General features: G+C 37.2%; 1 protein-coding gene across 1 annotated transcript in view; it reads left to right on the top strand.

The window, feature by feature from the left end:
• stk11ip (serine/threonine kinase 11 interacting protein) overlaps positions 1-19,316 on the top strand; it is a 49,918-nt gene that overhangs the window by 9,900 nt on the left and 20,702 nt on the right. Inside the window, exons 6-17 of the mRNA XM_088607393.1 lie at positions 4,537-4,644; positions 5,327-5,398; positions 6,446-6,575; positions 10,913-11,016; positions 11,998-12,087; positions 12,554-12,595; positions 12,769-12,939; positions 13,347-13,428; positions 13,834-14,295; positions 14,862-15,058; positions 15,854-15,964; positions 16,722-16,917. Of these exons, the coding sequence (XP_088463519.1) occupies positions 4,537-4,644; positions 5,327-5,398; positions 6,446-6,575; positions 10,913-11,016; positions 11,998-12,087; positions 12,554-12,595; positions 12,769-12,939; positions 13,347-13,428; positions 13,834-14,295; positions 14,862-15,058; positions 15,854-15,964; positions 16,722-16,917 (1,765 nt within the window). The remainder of the gene's footprint in view (positions 1-4,536; positions 4,645-5,326; positions 5,399-6,445; positions 6,576-10,912; positions 11,017-11,997; positions 12,088-12,553; positions 12,596-12,768; positions 12,940-13,346; positions 13,429-13,833; positions 14,296-14,861; positions 15,059-15,853; positions 15,965-16,721; positions 16,918-19,316) is intronic.

Genomic DNA, 19,316 nt, shown 5'->3' with positions numbered 1-19,316 from the left:
CAAAAAAAGTCAGAAATGCAATTTCTGCTGTGGAAAAAAGTACACCCCCGTGCTTCAATAGCTGGTGTTGCCCAATTTGGCAGAAATCACTTCTTGTAGGCGTTTCTTGTAATTGTCTTGTAATGATCAGTCTCCTACATCGACTTGGAGAGATTTTTGACCACTCCTCCTTACAGAACTCCTTCAACTGTGTGGTGTTTGAGGGCTTTCCTCAATGTACTGCCTGCTTCAAGTCCCCCCAAGCATTTCTGTGGGGTTAAGATCTGGGCTTTGACTTGACCATTCCATAACTCTCCATTTCTTCTTTTTGAGACATTCTTCTTTTTGAGGCAAGACTTGCCTGTAAATCCCTTGATGTTATCCTGGGGTTCTTGGAGACTTCCTGCAGCATCTTTTGGTCAGCTCTGTGGCTGAATTTGGTGGGACTACCTGGTCTGGATAGATTGCCAGTGGTTTGAAATTTTCTCCATTTGTAGATGATCTTTCAGACATTGGAGTGATTCACTACAAATTGCTTGGAAATGGCTTTAAAACCCTTCCAAACTCATAGACATCAACAGTCTTTCTTATGAGGGCCTCAGGGAGCTCTTTTGATCTTGGCATGATGAAGCCACATACCTCAATTGCTAAGACCAAACCAGGCCACAGGTTTGTGATGTTTATATAAGGCAGTGCCCTTACTTTACCTAAAGTTACTCTCTAATGATGTTCTAATCATTTGCACCTGTTTTGGTGCACCTAATTCTAATTTTAGGCATTTCAATGATAAAGTTGAGGGTTTAGGGGTGTACTAACTTTTTCCACAGAAGGAAATTGCGTTTATGTTGATTTACAAAGTACAAATGAGTGCAAAATCTGATTCAATGCTATTTTAAAAAATTAGATCACCTTTATCTATCAGTATTGTTGAAATGACAATCAAATATACTTTTGTCCAAAAATGTAAAAAAAGACAAACCTTTTCATGGGGTGTAGTTACTTTTTCACACCACTGTATTAACTTATTCATAAGACATGAGTTTAGAAGAGCACTATAGAACATTTTCTATTTCTTTTGTAGAGTGATTTAAAATATTCTGTAATAGTCTGAGAATCTGCCTTGCTGAGCATATCTGTGAGAGAAGTGAGGTTATAGGTTTGATGATGGCTACTCTGTTTGCTAATAAAAAAGTAGGAACAATATGCTTCTCATCTCTTAAACTATCCTGTAATCTCTCTTAAATCTATCTTGATCCATTTAAATATTATAAATTATATTCAGCTCCTAGTGCCATCAGATGTAAAACTGAATTTCTGGACAGCCCTCAGTCAAACTAAAATTGTGAAAGTTGCTAATTTTTCTTTATTTTAACATATGCAGCCTACTTTCTAAATGCAGTCACCTTAAAGTATGGATTTTTAGCTCCTATCCAAGAGTGCTAGTTATTTTGGAGACTTGGTTAAAATGAAGCCTGCTTTGAATAATGAAATGCCTGCAGTGTTATGTTGGAGTAAGGGGGTCATAAAGGGTTGTAAAATACCTGCTGACTGAGCTGAGGGTAGGACACTGGTCTTGGTGATGCATTTCCCGATTACTGTCACATGTTGCACACCGATTTCCCACAACATATGCTAGAAAGACATTTTGCCCATGAATTTTGCCCTTGGTAATTTTCACAGTTGAACCATTATTTCCACTGCAGAGTGCTAAACGCTAACTTCTACTGTTCAGGTATCACCATGTGTCACCATGCGTAGGCTGCAAAGGAACAAGTAAAGGTTTATTCCATGCTGAAAAAAAGGAAAAAAGAAATACAATGTTTCGGCTGTGGAGCCTTCTTCAGGTGTGAGGGAGAGAGGAACCCCTGGCAGTTGATAAAGCAGGGGAGAACATGGAAGTTGTTGAAGTGATGCATTAAGTGCTCTAGCCGGTCATTAGAGCGTGTGGCGGCACCAAACGCAATCATCCATGTATCTCCTGTAGAGGTCAGGGAGAAAGCCAGTGTAGGAAGAGAAGAAGCACTCTTCTACCCAGCCGACAAAAATATCCTATCCTGGTGCCCATGGAAACTCCACTAACCTGCCGGTAAAAAAGGTTATTGAATAACAAGTCATTCAGTGTGAGGACCAATTTCGCCAGATGTAGAAAAGTGTGGGTGGGTGTTTCAAGCACTGTGCGTTTATCCAGAGTGTGCCTTAGTTGTGGGGAATGACGGTGTATAGGGATGTGATTTCTATGGTAAAAATGAAACATTCTGGGCCCTGAAACTAGAAATTGTTTAAAAAAGTTGGAGAGCATGATTGTTTTCCAAAATATGTGAAGGAAGCCCTTCAACCACGGTCTCATAAGTCTGTTAAAGAAGACTAAGATTTGAGGTGTGCGACAGTTGCATGCTGAGATGATGGGGGCGTCCAGGGGTTTTGGTTTGTGGAAAAGCGGTATATAAGTGTAAGCAATTTTTTTATTATTATTTTGGGAAGGAGGTAAAATTGAGATGCCTGAGGATGTTCCAATGATGAGACGGTTCGTCTCATGGAGGAGTTCCTTATTGCTGATCAGAAGAGAGATAGTGGATACCACTTCCTTTTGGTAGTTAGTGGTAGAATCCTGTGTGAGAGGACGGTAGGCCGAAATGTTGTCTGGAGGCTTCATTGATATATAGGTCTTTTTGCCACACCACAATGGTGCCGCCTTTGTCCACTGGTTTGTAACAATGTTGTCTCTATTGCGGAGCGATTGGAGTGCCTGAATTTCTCCTTGGGTGAGGTAAGACCTGTGTTTCCTGGGTATGGAAAGGGTCTTGGGAGCTTGATTGTTGAATTGATTAATCTACTGACGGAAAATGGCCAGATGGGGGAGTCCAACAGCTCTGTTTGGGATTGATTTTGTTAATGGAATCAATAACTGGGTTATCAGCTGCCGGTGAAGAGGAGATATCAGTAAAATATTCTCTGAGCCTCTTTATTCATGTGCAGGTTATGATTTCACACCTCTCTTCACCTCTCTCAACTTCACACCACCTGAGTGTCTATACAGCTTCTCTCCTGCTCCTGCTTTCTCTCCACTCCTGGCTTTTGTTCTCTCATGCTTTATCAACTACCAGTTTTCCTCTTATATCTCACACCTGAAGAAGGCTCCACGGTCGAAATGTTGTTTCTTTTTTTCCTCTTTTTAGCATGGAATAAACCTTTACTTGTTCCTTTGCTGACTTTTATTGTTGTCTGCTGACTTACTCCACATCACCAACATTATTTGTAACTCCTACTTATGCTTCTCTGAATTCCACCCCTTCTGTTTCTGCCTCATTCATTCACTCCTTCTCTCTTCCTGGCCATCATTCCTCACCAGGTTGTAGGAGGGGCATCAAAGCCATATCTGCTTGAATTCCCTGGATGCAGTTTCCTTTTGTTACTTTATCTACATATACAGCTATTGTAGCCTTTACTTCAGGTCATTCATCTCACACTAAATAAATGTTATATTTGTTGTACAACCATTGAACACACCATATATTTGATCACTACCTTGCCCCATAGTTGGGTCTTACGCCAAGACATCATGATTCTGAGGATATGAAATTCCACAGGAGAGAAAGAACTGTGTGTGACTAGCAATGAAAGAATGGAATGAAATACAGAAAGGAATGTAAGTGCCAATGTTGTTGCATACCTCTAAGGATCTGCTTACTGTCAGGCAGATTAGAAATGAATGCCATTACACAAGCAATCAAAAAACTCCAAAATGAACTATTAAAGCCATCAATTCTCTAACCTCAGTTATATTTATAGAGAACAAATCATTACCTTCTCATTTGCCAGTTCCAATTACTTAGGAGAAAGAATGATGATACCAAAGTCCAATACTGAATAATAAATGCTAGTCAGGCATTATAAAACTAACAGTAATGAGTCTGCTGGTCAAGACAGTGTTGAACCATTATTTATAAGACTTTGCTCCACCTTTAATATTTGCTCCCCTGACCCACTTATTAAGTTCTTTAAAACAGCTGATTCTTCTACTTCCAAGGTCAGACACTTATAATAATAATAATAATAATAATAATAATAATAATACACTTTATTTTATATAGCGCCTTTAAAGGTGGCTTCTCAAAGCGCTTTACAGGATGACAACAACAATAAATAAGAAGAAAACACAAGATAAAACAATTACAATATATTGAGGAGACCGTGGATGGTGGTACTAAGAAAAGAAGAGGGGTGAAGAATGGAACCAGTTAAGTAAAGGCTTTTCTGAAGAAATGGGTTTTGAGTCTGGATTTGAAGGAGTTTAGAAAAGGTGACTCTCTGATATCCTTGGGGAGAGTTCCAGAGCTTGGGGGCATAACAGGAGAAGTCCCTGTCACCAATACAATGTAGATGGAGTTGGGGGACAGTAATGAGAGCAGAATTAGAAGAGCGAAGGTTGATTTTTAAACTGCTTCTGTTATTTTTTCACCACAGTTTGAAAAGTACAGTGCAGCTTAGTTTGATGCTGAATACCAAGTAAAGAACTTAGCCCACCTTTCTTAACCTGTTCTTTTCCTTTTTTGACAGGAACTGATATCCTTGTGTGGAGGGGATCTTAGTACAGCATTATCTTGGCTTGAACTGCACACATTGAACTTCAGTTATAATTCCATAACATCTCTTGATGACTCCTTGGTAAGACCTTGAATTAAATATAGAATTTGTGTAGAACACAAATGTAGAATATAGTGTAAGTATATTAAGCACATTAGCACACAATAACATTTAGGTTTTGGTTTGGCAAGGATGAACCTAGTAATATACACTGGTCTGTAACTCTCTCTTGTCTCTCTTTCAGTTTTTCGCTTCTATCTTTTTTAATTTTGGATCTCATCTTTTAAGTACACCTCCTGGTGTACATGAGCCAGTGTCCATCTACTGAAAATTACAACCTAATAAATTGAGGTGCCAACATTTGTGGTCTCCTTAACAGACTAACCCTTGCAAACACGTCAGCATTCCCTTTATTTAATGTATTAAACTCTGCTGTTTTTTCTCAGAAAACAAAGACATTCTTGCGACTGAATGCACATGTGATGTATGTTTAGAGTGCAGAGTGTAGTCCTCCCTTGTGCCCAGTGCCAGTTACAATGTAGTGTAATAAATATTTGAATTATAACAGTAACAATAATATCAATCTGTTGAAACTTTACTTTTTTTTCTCAAAATACATTGAGTAGGGATGATTAGAATTTGAAATGAGGTTAGTTGGACATACAGTATGAAAACTGTACATTCTAATCTCACAGTTTGTGAAAGTGCAGAACTTAATTCCATAAGCATAATTTTGACTTATTTGTGGTTTCTTAATTTACAGACTTTGTTGAATGTTCTGAAGTCGCTTGACCTGAGCCATAATAAAATCCAGGACTGTGCTAAATATCTAATGGTAAGTATGAATACAGGTAGTACTAAGCTGAATATTACTAAAACACAAACTAACATTTAAATTCACCTGCTCAGATATTAAGGTACTGAACAGTACAGTGATCCATTCAGATGCTAACCTTTTCTACCACTTGGTTCACTGATTGAATTGCATTGTATTGAAATTAGCTGCCATTGCAGAGTGTGCTGTGTGTGTTTGTTTTTCACTTTTTGACTGTGAACCTTCATTGATTCAAAAAAATGTTTTATTTGGCGAGTGTTGAACATCATTATTGGCTTTACTCCTGAAACATTTTCCTCTGTATTTTTTTTAAGGAACAAAGTCAGTTATAAAACTTTCAACTTTTAACAATGTCTTCATTGTAAGACCTTACACACTTTAAGCATCTTTCTTCTTCAATACTGCCAATAACTTGTACAATAAGTGTACAAGTAACTTGTACTTGTACAATAACTGCCTGGGTGTTTGGTCTCATAGTGTAATTATGTAGTACAGTATATACAGTAACTGTGGGTCAGTATAGCAAAGCTTACTCTATTATGGAAAATTATATGAAACCTTCTTACATGACATTTCTTCTTATGACCAAAATTGGAATTCTATTCTATTCTCTTTTAGCAAAATCAGAATTGTATTAAATTTAGTTAAAAAGCAAATGCAAATACAAAATGTAATGCCCACCTCCTTTTTGCCCCAGCTTCGTATTCCAGTCATTATTAATTGCAATAATAATAATAATAATAATAATAGCAATAAGCAAATCTTATTCTGAGTTGGATAAGGAACATGGCAACAGCAAAATTCCTCCAGAGCATGCAGCTGCTTTACTGAAGAATTAGAGAAGTTGTCTCCAAAAGGCTTGAGTTTAAATTGGAATACAAAGAACAACCTTCTAGCATTCTCGCTGGTTTTTGTGTTAAGAAGACAGATTTATTTTCATTTGCTTACTTGTTTGAGTTTTGTTAAAAGTTGTGTTACCTTTTAGATAGTATTATAAACATTCTTACTGAAGCAAATTTGCTGTTGATTTTCCTTTTTCTTGTGCAGCCTCTTAGTGAGCTTGAACACTTGAATTTGGGCTATAACTTTCTTCAGAAAGTGCCAACACTTGGTCAGAGCTGGAGGGCCAAGCTTGTCACTCTCGTACTCAGGAACAATGAACTGGAGACCATCGATGGTAAGAGTGTATCAGAAAGTCTCTAAAAATGTGAGGGTGTCTTTTTTACCAGAGAAGATTACTAATGTAATCCTTTGTCTTATGTGATTTAAGTTTGTGTTCTTGTGTACCGTTTCTGAAGCTGACCTTTTGATTTATTAATGTGCCAGTGTCATTCTAACTGGGTGAGCACATCACTGTGTACACTGAACCACTGACTCCTTACTTACAGCTGTATCTAGTTATTTGTTCCCTATACAAATGAAGTACATTATAGTATAGTAAATACATTTATAGTGGAATATATTCATTAAATATGGCAGGTGCATTTCTGAAATACTCATGATAAGAGAAAGGAACAAGTTAAAGGTTTATTCCATGCTGACAAGAGAAGAAGGGAAACACAACGTTTCGGCTTTGGAGCCTTCTTCAGGTGTCACAAGCTGAAACATTGTGTTTCCTTTCTTCTCTTTTCCAGAATGGAATAAACCTTTAAGTTGTTCCTTTGCAGGCTACACATGCTGACGCAGCTACCTACTTGAACTACATCATGATAATACTTGCACAATTATGAATCCTCCAAAGCTGAAGTTAGAGCACTTTCACATGTAGTTCATTGGCATGTTATTTGAATGGTGGTTCATCTGCCTCTTTTTCACTTTAGGTTGAGTTCATTTCACACCAATACAATTCCACAGAACATGAGTTTAAAGAGAATTCACAATTATGTATTTAGATCACTTGCATCTTTGTGCATACCATTCTACTGACTTCACGCTGCACTTTTCCATCCTACTCTCTTCTTGTATACCACTAAAAATGTGTTGAATGTGAAAATACCAAGATATAAACCTGTTCACTGTTAGCAGAAAGTAAAAATGATTTAATAAAAAGTATTAAAGGCGGCACAATGGTGTCTCTTCGTGGAGTCAGTTCATGAGCAATATATTACATATAGAAGAAGCCTTGGTCCAAACCTAGGGAGGCATTGCAGTGCACTGTACTTTACTAATCACTAATCTTTTAACCATAGGGAGGCATCTCTTTGACAGCCACATTATCACACCAAGGTGAATATCAAACCCAAGATCACTTGCAGAGGTGGTCTACATTCATTTGAAAGGGGGATTAAAATGTAGCTTTGCTTCCTTTCAAAACTTTACAACTTAAAACCAAAGTGCACTCTAGGTCACATGGAAACTATCTGCGCACACTGTGGAAATGATGTACTTGAGTTTCAAGGACATGGCTTTGCAGCTTACATTCAGCACAGATCTTGTGAAACAAGGTATAAAATTTAGACTTTTTAACTTTAACAAAGTTTTTAAGTGGTCAATATAACATTTACAACAACATTTATTTAACAATAGTTACAGCTTAATTAGTCTGTTAAATACATAAAATGTATATTGTTCTCACAACCACAGCAAGGTTTCACTTATTCTGGGCCAATCGAAAGTCTACACCCCCTTCATATCCCATTTTGTTGAATTACAAATGTATGCACACGTTTTAAGGTGTATTGTATAGTCTAATCAAAACTTGAATGCTTAAACTTAACATTTGTATGAGTGGAACAATCAAATGTTTCAAAAAATAAAATGATTGTTTAAATATTCTCCCCCTTATCAGTACTTGATTGAAGCATCTTTGGCGGTAATTTCAGCTGAGTGTTTTTGGACAGGTGCAATTTTTATCTATTTTTTTGCAAACTTCGTTAAGCTCTTAAAAATTGTGTGAGGATCTTTGATGGACAGCAATTGTCAAGTCTTGCCACAGTTTTTTTGTCTGATTTTAATTAGGACTTTCACTGGACCACTCAAAGACATTCCCTTTCTTCTTGTTAAGATACTCCAGTATACTTGGGTGGTATACTTGTATACTTAGGATACTTTTACATTTTCAGCACCCATATCACTCTGCAACTCACAACTGGCAACCCACTGAAGCTAAGAAGGTGTGAGCCTGGTCAGTACCTGGATGGGAGACATCCTGGGAAAAACTAAGGTTGCCGCTGGAAGAGGTGTTAGTAGGGCCAGCAGGGGGCGCTCAGCCTGCGGTCCATGTGGGTCCTAATGCCCCAGTATAGTGACGCGGACACAATACTGTAAACAGGCACCGTCCTTCGGATGAGACATAAAACCGAGGTCCTGACTCTCTGTGGTCATTACAAATCCCAGGGCATTTCACGAAAAGAGTAGGGGTGTAACCCCGGCGTCCTGGCCAAATTTCCCATTGGCCCTTACCAATCATGGCCTCCTAATAATCCCCATCTATGAATTGGCTTCATTACTTTGCTCTTCTCCCCACTGATAGCCTCTGTGTGGTGAGCATTCTGGCGCACTATGGCTGCCGTCGCATCATCCAGGTGGAGGTGGAGGGGAGTCCTCATTACCTGTAAAGCGCTTTGAGTGGAGTGTCCAGAAAAGCGCTATAATAAGTGTAATTATATTTAATTACAAAGTAATGTAATGCCAAAGGCCAAGCGTCACTTCTATTTACATCAAACAACCAAACACAGTGTGAAAGTGTCGTTAAATTGTCTGATGAAGATTTCTTTATTAATAACTGTATAGTTATTATTGTATTAATATTTATCCATACATCAATTTTCTAATTGCTGTATCCAGTACAGGGAAGTAGGGTAGTCAGAGCCTATCCTGGCAAGGAACAGGTGCAAGGCAGGAAACACCCTGGACAGGATGCCAGTCCACCTCTGGGCAGACACAGGCACATACACAAACGCACTTGCAGCAAGTTTTCCCAGAAGCCAGTTGACCAGTTTTCCCAGAAGCCAGTTTACCTACCAGTATGTCTTTGGATTGCGGGAGGAAACCCATATGAATAGGGGGATAACGTACAAACTTCACGCGGCTAGAACCCCAGGAACTGAACCCAGGGGCCCAGCACTGCAAAGCACCAGTGCTAACCATTGTGCCACCATGCTGTCCTGTATTCATATTTATAACATTTATAATATAGTAATTCAATTACCTTAGCTTGCACTCGGCCAGGAAGGTCTCATGCTTCCAGTCTCCTACTTTGCCTCTAATTCAAACAAATCTTTCAAATCTGTATCAAACCTCTGTTTCTTTTGGATAGACCTCAGGGAGGTATTTGTCAGTCACACTCCTTTTTTTGGGATCAGCCATCAGATAACAAAATGACTGACACAACTTGTTTATTTTGGACAACCAAGAAATCCACCCGGCTGCTGGCAGTACTTAATTTGAACTTAAGGATGAAACATTGGAAAATAGGTTTGAGTTACCTTTTTGGCACATTAAATATAGTGTTTTAAAGTATTAAATTAAATAGAGCTTTTTATGTTTCTCTTTTAATATCTTAGTTCTCTGTGTGATGTACTTCTCTCCATGAAGCTTTCATCTTAACTTGCTCATGCATTTGTTTTAATTTAAATAGAAAAGTTAAAAAAACAACAATTTCTTTTTATATTTCTGAGGTAATTTTCATGTCTTCAGCAAGGATAATTTAGACTGAGTGGCAAACTAAAATATGCATTATAGAATATTTTCCTAAATATTCAATGGGGGAAATCAGGAGATTTCATTCGTGTGAAAATGAAATATTTTCTGTGTTCTCTTCAACATTCATTGAAGGTTGACCTGACACTCTGTATTCAAGTGAATGGTGTAACTTGACCAATGGCAGGAATAACACAAAAACGATAGAAGATTAAACTAGGGTCTACTATACAATAGTATATGTAAATAAAAAACATGAGTATACAAGTTTTGAGATGGGTGAGGTCAAAATGTTGGAGAATTGTTTTTTTTTACTTGCAGGTTATGTGTTACAGTGTGTAAATAAAGTTAAAAATGTTATTTAATGTGTCTTGATTTCAGACTGGCCTTAGACCACCAAATGTGTTACTTTGGAAAGGGTGTGTAGACTTTCTATAGGCACTGTATGTATGGAGAATTATGGTAGGGTGGGGGTCCAAAACAGGTCTATTTTGAACACATCTTTGTCCAGAATAGTTGGTCATTTAGCCCATAAATCACAGACTAACCATTTGTCCCATAGGAAATTGTATACTGAAATTTATTTAAAATAAAAATTTATTAAGTTAACAGGAGATTGTTTTCATGTGGAATAACTCTATACTTATGGGTTATCTTGGGTGCTGGGTTTCTGACTTTAATGTACTGTGACTAAGGTATTTGAGCCAAAAATGTGTTTTTTTTTTATTTGTACAGTAAAAATCTTCCATGTGTCCTATGAGAAATGTATTGTTTGTTTTCCTGTTCTTAAAAATGACAGTGAAAGTTAAATACCTTATAGTCTGTATATATAAACATTGTCACATTGACATAAAATACATAATGTTTGTATAGGAGTGGAGCATCTTTCCTCTCTTCAGCACCTTGACCTGGCTTACAACCTCCTTATGGAACATTCCCAACTTGCTCCTCTGTCCCAGCTCCACTGCCTCAGCACGGTGAGCAGAATTACTGTTTTCTAGGGACAATTAGGCCCATACCTGCTTGTTTTTGTGCTGTTTTTTTGTCTAAATGTGTGGAAGTAGAAGCAGAAATTAATTACACATCTTTGCATGCAATGTTATATAAGCATTTAAGGTACATTTGTATTTCTTCCCCCTCATGCTTAAGATAAACAGCTCTGGAAATTTGTTGACAGCATCTTGGGGCTACCTTTGAGTTCCAGTAACAAAGCATGTTTTTTTTTTTTTGTGCTATGCACTTCACTTTGCTTATTTAAGAAACAAAACCACATAATGCATGACAGATGTTCTGTCATCTCTCATATATCCAAGTTTGAAAAAATACTTACGTTATTCTAAAACAAAGACAAAAGCTTTCTGCTTCTAGTCAGATTCCTGAGTGGTGGAAACTGTGTAGAAGTGCATTTAACACTGAGAACAGAAGGTACTTCTTTACCCAAAGGGTGATGGGAATATGGAGCAAACTGCCCAGCCATGTTGTTGAAGCCAATAAATACCCTGGCTTCTTTCACAAAACAGCTGGATGAGATCCTTGGATCAATTATCTGCTAACTACCAAATAGATTAGTTGGACTAAATGGTCTCCTCTCATTTGTAACTATTCTTATGTTTTAAATTAAAATTAACTCCTTTAAGTGGCCTTTGTATACTTAATGCTCTGACAAATGTCACAGTATAGTCTGCAAATGACTAGAAAATATCCACGTCTTTCGAAGACTAACGAATATAACAAAAGAAAAGATGTGTTAAAAAGTACATGCCTATTAAATATGCTAATATTTAGAGCTATAGTTATGCTTACTTGACTGCAAACAATTTCCTATGTTTCTAAGCCAAAGGTATTTTTTATATTTTCTACTGTGGTATTAAACATTTCAGCGCTATTACAGCAGAAGAAAGCCTTGCTGTTCTATTGTGCAAAACATACCAAATAATTGTGTTCTTTTGACACCTTAGCTCAAGCTGGAGGGTAACCCATTATACTTTCAGCGAGCTCACCGTTTTTCTGTAATCAAGCATATTTCTCCAAAAGCTGCCTGTCTTAAAGTGAGTATATGATACCTCTGCATTCCAAGTGATTTCAGTCAAGCTTTTTTTCCATTATATCTGTTTTCAGTTCTTCTACCATCTGGCTGGCATCCAGACTAATGTTCTGAAATTTAGTAAGAATAAAATGGCTCTGTAATAACTGGGCTGTATTCAGTTGTTGCTAAGGACTGCGATTTAAACAAATTGCATGTAGTATAGATTTATCATCTGACTTACACTAGCCTTTTAGTCTTAAAACATTTGTAATGTTGTAATGTTTCAGTGTTATCTTATGTTTACTTTAACAGTCAGTGATTCCCCTTCCCTCCCCACTATCACGGCACTCACTTAAGCTAAAAGTGCCTTTCAGTAGCCAGATATTATAGTAGGTATTATTTCAGGGGGTTGGGTAACTAGGTAAGTGTACATCCATTGATTTGAATTACCATGAATTGCTTGTAATATTTTGAATTTCATTTTTCAGCTCAAGCTAGATGGTTGCCTTCTGTCAGCCAGTGAATTAGCAGTGAGTATTTTTATTTTTTGTCTAAACTGAATTAATTGTTGACTAGTGTATGTCATTATGCTACTGTAGTGAAATTGTAGATAAATAATATTTCTATTATTTCAGTTGCTTTACTATTTGCACTATTTACTGTATATTTCACTCTTTAACTGGTGGAATTGATCTTTTCAAAGGTCCTGCCAAAACCAGGCCAGTTGATTGGACAGATTGTGCAAAACACCCCTCAGGAAGTGATCTTATCAGAGCGTGGTACCCAGGATGTGTCCAGTGGAGGGGGAGAGTTGAGTGACAGTCTGTCCTTAAGTGAATCTGGAGCAGCACGACTTTGTCGAAAGAAATCAAAGGTAGGGGTGATGGTGATGTCGCTTCTTTGGTCATTCAGTTAATTTTAAAATGTTTTTTTTTTAAATAAACCAAAACAGTGTTTCCAATTTTTTATGTTGTTGTTGGTGTTATGTTTTTTCTTAAATCAGCTTTAAGTGACTGTTGGCTAAAATCTTCATTGTGATTACGTTTTCAGTATTTGTTCTGTAAAATACGTTTTACGTTCTACATTTCTTTCTACATTTTTTTTCAACCAAAAGCAATTTAGAAGAAAGTGTTCTCTGTCATTTTTCTTGCTTTTTAATACATGTCACAAAGGATTGACCTAATATTTTGATAGAGCATTTAAGAAAGCAGTCTAATTCTGTAACAGTTAAGTGTTCAGATGGCATTGGTGTTTTTTTTCATATTTCGCATTTTCTTTCAGAGTAAGATCAAAGTGAGAAGAGCCAGCATTTCTGAGCCCAGTGACACAGACTATGAATCTAGGGCCCAGAATGCCTCACTTGGTAAGATGTAGCGTAAGCTCTTCATAATACTCCAGCAATCAAATAGTTCATGTAACTTGGTGGTTAAAATGTTCATGAAAGATAACTATGAAAAAGGTGACTAGAATATTACTGATGCTAGTAAGAACATTTTACACTGTATTATCACAGTGAATGTCTTAGTAGTGAACCCACAAGGTGAATAACTAACCACTACATGGTGAAATATGAAGGATAGGTTCAACTTTGCTTTTTTATTTAGTTTGATTACAGATTTGAGGCAAGATTGCAGATTTTCTAATACATTTCTTTTGAACAAATGCAGTGTATGAATAAATTGGAAAACATAAGAAATTATGATGCTACAAAATAATTGCTCCTGTCTATGACATCTGGAATGGTGAAATGTAGATTTTTGTTCCACAGACATTGTGTTACCTCATCAGAAGGCGATAGAAAGAATGGACAGCTTCCGGCACCAGCTGGGTGAAGACTGGCTGCAGTACAAACACCACCTGGAAGGCACACAAGTGATACAAGCAGATACGGGATCAGAAGTTCCCAAGCAAAGCCCACTAGCTAACATGACAGTGGATCAAAATCCAAGAGCTCCACACCAGATAGTGGTCAACCCCAAAACAGGATCACAGGGCCCACAAGTGAAGAGTCTGATTGGCCCTCTCTTAACATCTGAGCCTAAAGAAGAAATGTCTGAAGTAGAAGATACAGAATCTACCCTTCAGTATACTGGACACAGCCAGGAAGGCACTGAATCGGTTTTGGAATGGAGTGAGCCTACTCTTGAGGTATCTGCCCAAGAGTTGGAGAGTGAGGGCCCAGAGGAAGAAGGGAAAGAACAGCTGGAGGAAGAGGAAGATGATTTTGAAGGTAAGCAGAATCATATTTGTAATTGAATAAGCCACTATAATCTCCCAAGCAAAAAGTCTATTTTAAAAAGTAATATCCTATAAGATTATTTCTGAGATTAAAATAATTGGATAATCCAGCTGCAAGGTCTCTGAAATGTAATTGTTCTTTATAGTCCACAGCATTAAAACACTTCAATTTTATCATCTTGCAGTTTGTCTGCTAAACATTTAAACTTCCCTACTCACAGTGCCTGCCACTACCTTTGAGAAAGTGCAATTTTTATTATTCTGTAATGTATCTAAAATAAATATTCCCAGAGCAACAAAGCAACAGAAGGCGCCTGCACACCTCTTGTACATTTTGCTTGTTTGGATAGTTATTTTTTGTACTGCCTGATTCACAGGATTTTTTGTCCTTTCCAAGTTTTTAGAGTACAGCAGAATCATGCAGCTGTGTATATAGAGGGTGAAGCACTGTAAACTGATAGTCACTTTTTGTGTTTTTGTGTCTTCTGCCAAGTATAAAGCTGTTCTGTTTCAGATTTAATCTCTTCTCATCTCTTTCTCTCCTTCCCTGTTGTCTAGTTGATCTTTGTGTGCCCCTAGTGGTGGGTGTGTTACCAGTGGACAAGTGTCCCAAGGAAACAGTCTCACGACTCTTCCTACGGGTGAAACCAGGCCATGTGTTGGAAGTGGACATGAAGAGTGGTAGAATTTTGGCCAAGTTAGAGCTGGACAGCCTCAGAGAGGTCACTGCCTCCCAGGCCACCTGGACAGAAAAGGTCAGTCTTTGTTAGATGGAGAACAAATGCATTTTGGTTAACGTTTTCAGCACAAAGCTGTACTACTTAATGATTACTTATACTTAATGTATAAGTACATCTTTAAGATTTAATGGGTGTGTTAATGTGGTGAACTTTTTGATAAACTCTAAAACCATCAAAGATCTTTTAATAGAGTAAAATCAGTTGATTTTAAAAGAATTCAGAGTGTCATTGACTGATTTTCTAAAGATGATCAATTCTTAAGTCCCCCTTATGCTTTAAAAAAACAACGATAAAATGTATCTAAACACAATCGCAGATGTGTTTATGGCATAAGAGAATTTGATGATGTTTGAGAGAGATGACATCTGCTGTATATTTTCCCTTTAAGGAGGAAAATATATCTACAGGGCTGAGAAAAAGTTTGTAAACTCCCAGTGTAATTATTGGAATTTCAGTTTCTTGCTATTATACCTTGTTTAGCCAAAAATAGTCTTTTCTTAAATAGCCAAATGGGTTCAGATTTTCCAGTTTAATATTTTTTGAGATGCAGTAGTTTACAGAGTAAAACATAATAATAATTAAGATTCAGTGTGTGTGTGAAATAAATCACATAAATGAACCCGTGGTTACCTTATCACAATTAAGAGGGTAATTAAGATTAAATAATTGGGTAACAAGTAAGAAAAACATCATGCTACAGTCCAAAGAGATTTTGAGAGGAAATCAAAATAGAGTAGTTGATGCTTATCAGTCTGGAGAGAATTACAAAAAACTTAAAGCTTGATTATTTTTTTTACCCACCTGTCACAGGGAGAGGAAATATCCCTTCCAGTCCTGGAACTGCACTTCAGTTACATTAGTCGAGCACGACAGAGGCGGCAGTATGTAATGTTGGATGAGGATCCACAGCAAGCCTTGCAGGTAAACATGAAGAGATTTTGGAAGAAGACCAACAAAACCTGATCACTGCAATTTGCCACTTATCTTTTATCACTGTTTGTAAGACGTGGTTTGATTTTAAAGATGTGGTTTACTCCTGTGATCAACATATGGATTTTTTTTTAAAAGACTGTAGCCTTGAGTCATGAAATTGTGGAATTGACATAATATATTGTCTTTGGGATTAGTTTGAACAACACACAAAAAGGACTCTGGGAGATTGGTAATTACAACAGTGAAAAGGTTTATGATTTAAAGTGTGTTCAAGTGTAGAATAATCTTTGGTTTGTTCCATTAGTAGTGGAACATGTTTCATCTTGTTTCTGCCAAAAGCCTTAATTCAGTTCCATGCTCTCAAGCTTCAAAGCTAGGTGACTGTAGCTAGGAGGACTATAATTATTGAGGCTGACTCTGTATTTTGTGAACATATTGTACAGTGTGGTTTTAGCCCTAAACGATCAAGATATTTCCTAAAGACAAGTTTTACTTTGCATAATACATTTTTTATGTAATCTACATCATCACTAGTAAACTAAATTGGCTAGATGCAAAGTTTTAAATATCACCTTCAGGAAGCATTTTGACCTCCCTTATAGTGGTCAATTGTATGTTTTCTCTTTAACGAGGATGAGTTATATCAATAGTACATATTGCTTATGCAACCGATTCCTGGAAGTTTTTTTTCATCCATGATAACCCCTTTCAAGTGTTTCCAATTTATTTATATTGGGTGTTCCAGTCGTTAGCGGAAGTCCTTACTCGAATCGCCGAGGAGAATGTGCACAAGGTCTCCCAGGGGCAGCCCGAGTGTGAGCGTCTACAGTGCCTGAAGTGTAAGCTGGAGTTCACACAGCGGGTGGAGGAGGAGCGGTGTGTGCTTCTTCCCCCTCATGTTGGGAGCATGAAACCGGCCGAGGCAGGACAGGACACAGCTGGTAAGAAATCTGCACTGTTGAGGGTTTAATATTTTTCCACTATGTAGAGGTTCTTGACTGACCCAGGCTGCCATGTGTTACAAAACAAATGGAAGAATATGTGATAGACTGATCATATAAACTTAATATAGAAGAAGCAAACATAAATAATTCTTTAAACAATTATGCTTTCTAGCATTATGAAATCATGTTGGCTAAGTAGTATTTATATATCCCATCACAGACTGGTTTCCCAGTTTTAACTAAAGGACAGTGTATTTAGAACAGCACGTCACTATTATACAAAGGGCTGTGGGCATCTGGAAGAAGTTACCAAGTCATGCTGATACTCTAGCATCTTCTAAGAAATAGCTGGAGATTGTAAGATCAGTTAGATGCTACCTAACAAACAAGAAGAGGACATTTCGCCCAACTAGCTTGTCACCTTGTTTTCATTTGTAAAAGTCAGAAAGCCAGGTTTTACATGACGTTCTCCATTCCTCCAATATGATTCTGTTTTAAACTAGATTTTTAGGCACACATCTGTAAAAAAACAAAACTTCATAAGAATCCTCCTAGGACAAAATCTATTTAGGTTCTGGTTTTCATTTTGAGTTGCTTAATTGACACCTTAGTTGAAGTATTCACTTGCAAGAGAGCTGTTAAATTGTTTTCAACTTAAAGTTAATTATAAAAAGGCCTGCTAAAGCCAATCATGGTGTCACATAATTTATTGAGAGTTGAGCTGGAACAAAAGCATGGTAAGAATAATGGAAACTCACACAGGAGGCTGGCCAAGTCTGGATTTGAACCCTGAACACAAGAGCTGTGAGGCAACACCACTAACTGCTGAATTCTGAAACCTCCAGTTTTGTAATAAAGTATCACAGTTTACAATACCAAAATCTATCTCTCTTGTCAATAAATCTAGTCTGATATAAGTGTGTGTGCTTTAGGAAATTATAAATAATGTGAAACGTAGTTAAGTACAAAACAAATTTTATATATACAAATAAATACTACAGTAGCTTGATTTTTCAGCAACAATCATAGCCAGCACAGGGCTTTATGAGCTCTCAGTGGTTACTGACTAAATCAATCAGTCACTCTTTCCGTGTGCAATAGAATTGTCTCATTTCAGTATTAATCATACAGTAATGTAGTCATATCACCTACCATTTATTTTCTTCACTTTTCAGCATGGAATATACCTTTAGTTGTTCCTTTGTAGCCTATGCATGCTGATGCAGCTACTGTACCTATTTGAACTGTGGTCAGTTAGTCTGAAGTCTTATGTTTTTTTGCAGTACCATATAATTCAGTACTACAGTAATGAGTTTGATATCATTTGGTCTTCTCCATATACCTTTTGTTTCTATACCTATTGTTTTATTTATATTGTTTAAGCATCAAAGAAGCCTATCACTTATAACTGTAGCAAATTCACTACGTTTCCAGGTAAATGACAATTGTTATGTAGCAGGTGCAGTAACATTTTATTGAACCAGTATGTCATAGTTTAATTCATTACACTGATTAGCATTTAGTTTCAATAGGGTTGATCAACAGTGAAATTCACAGGCTAGTAGTAGCCTGTTTGTTTTGGCCACTGTTTGAAGTGGTACAAGTAGTGCATCTGCAATGCATACTTCACACTAGGTTGCAGATCTCTTGTGGGATTTTGTCCCGTTCCTCTTTTAAAGAGTGCCTGGATAAGCCTGACAAGTTGTGCCATGATGCCCAACTGTAACATTCTCATCTTGGAAGATAGCTGGCATGTGTTGTCCTTTAGGGCTCTTCTCACAGAAAGAGCCCACTGGAATGGCAGCAAGTGAGATCCCAGGACTTGATTCATGTTGTGCAATCAGATTGCTATTAATCCCTAGAAGTGGAGTTCTGTAGAACTGAACACTCCAGCTCACATCATCATTTTTGTACCTTCCCACTAGACTGTTGTAAAAACCAGTTAATGTATTGGTCGGTGCCACGCTCATTAACGTCCAATAGTGTGTTGTATCTACTAGTGATAATTGCTATACCAGTAACTTTAAAATCCATTGCTTTGAAGTCACTGTAGTATCGCAGACAGTCAAGACAAGAAAACACTTTCTGTTTTTTTACAGATTAAGTTCAAGAGCAGATGTCAGTCTTGTCCTATACTCATCAAAGAATCAGATCCATTAAACTTGAAAAAAACTATGGTGATGGTTAACAGCCAAAAGCATCTTTCTCTCTCCTCCTATATCTAGTGTATTGTTGAATTAATAGTGCTCTAGCTTATTCTGTAGCAACATTTTATTTGCTCAGGTGGCATACAGTCCCTTTTTTGAAGTTTAACAGTAGCTTTTTGGATCATTTTAATATTTGGCAAAGAATGTGTCATTTTTATTTTCTGTTATGCAGTCCAAAAACATTGGTTT

The sequence above is a fragment of the Lepisosteus platostomus genome, chromosome 14 (assembly GCF_059453375.1).
Source record: "Lepisosteus platostomus isolate fLepPlt1 chromosome 14, fLepPlt1.hap1, whole genome shotgun sequence".
Classification (NCBI taxonomy): Eukaryota; Metazoa; Chordata; class Actinopteri; order Semionotiformes; family Lepisosteidae; genus Lepisosteus; species Lepisosteus platostomus.
Note: the sequence above shows the minus strand (reverse complement) of the source record. Positions and strands in the feature narration are given on the sequence as shown.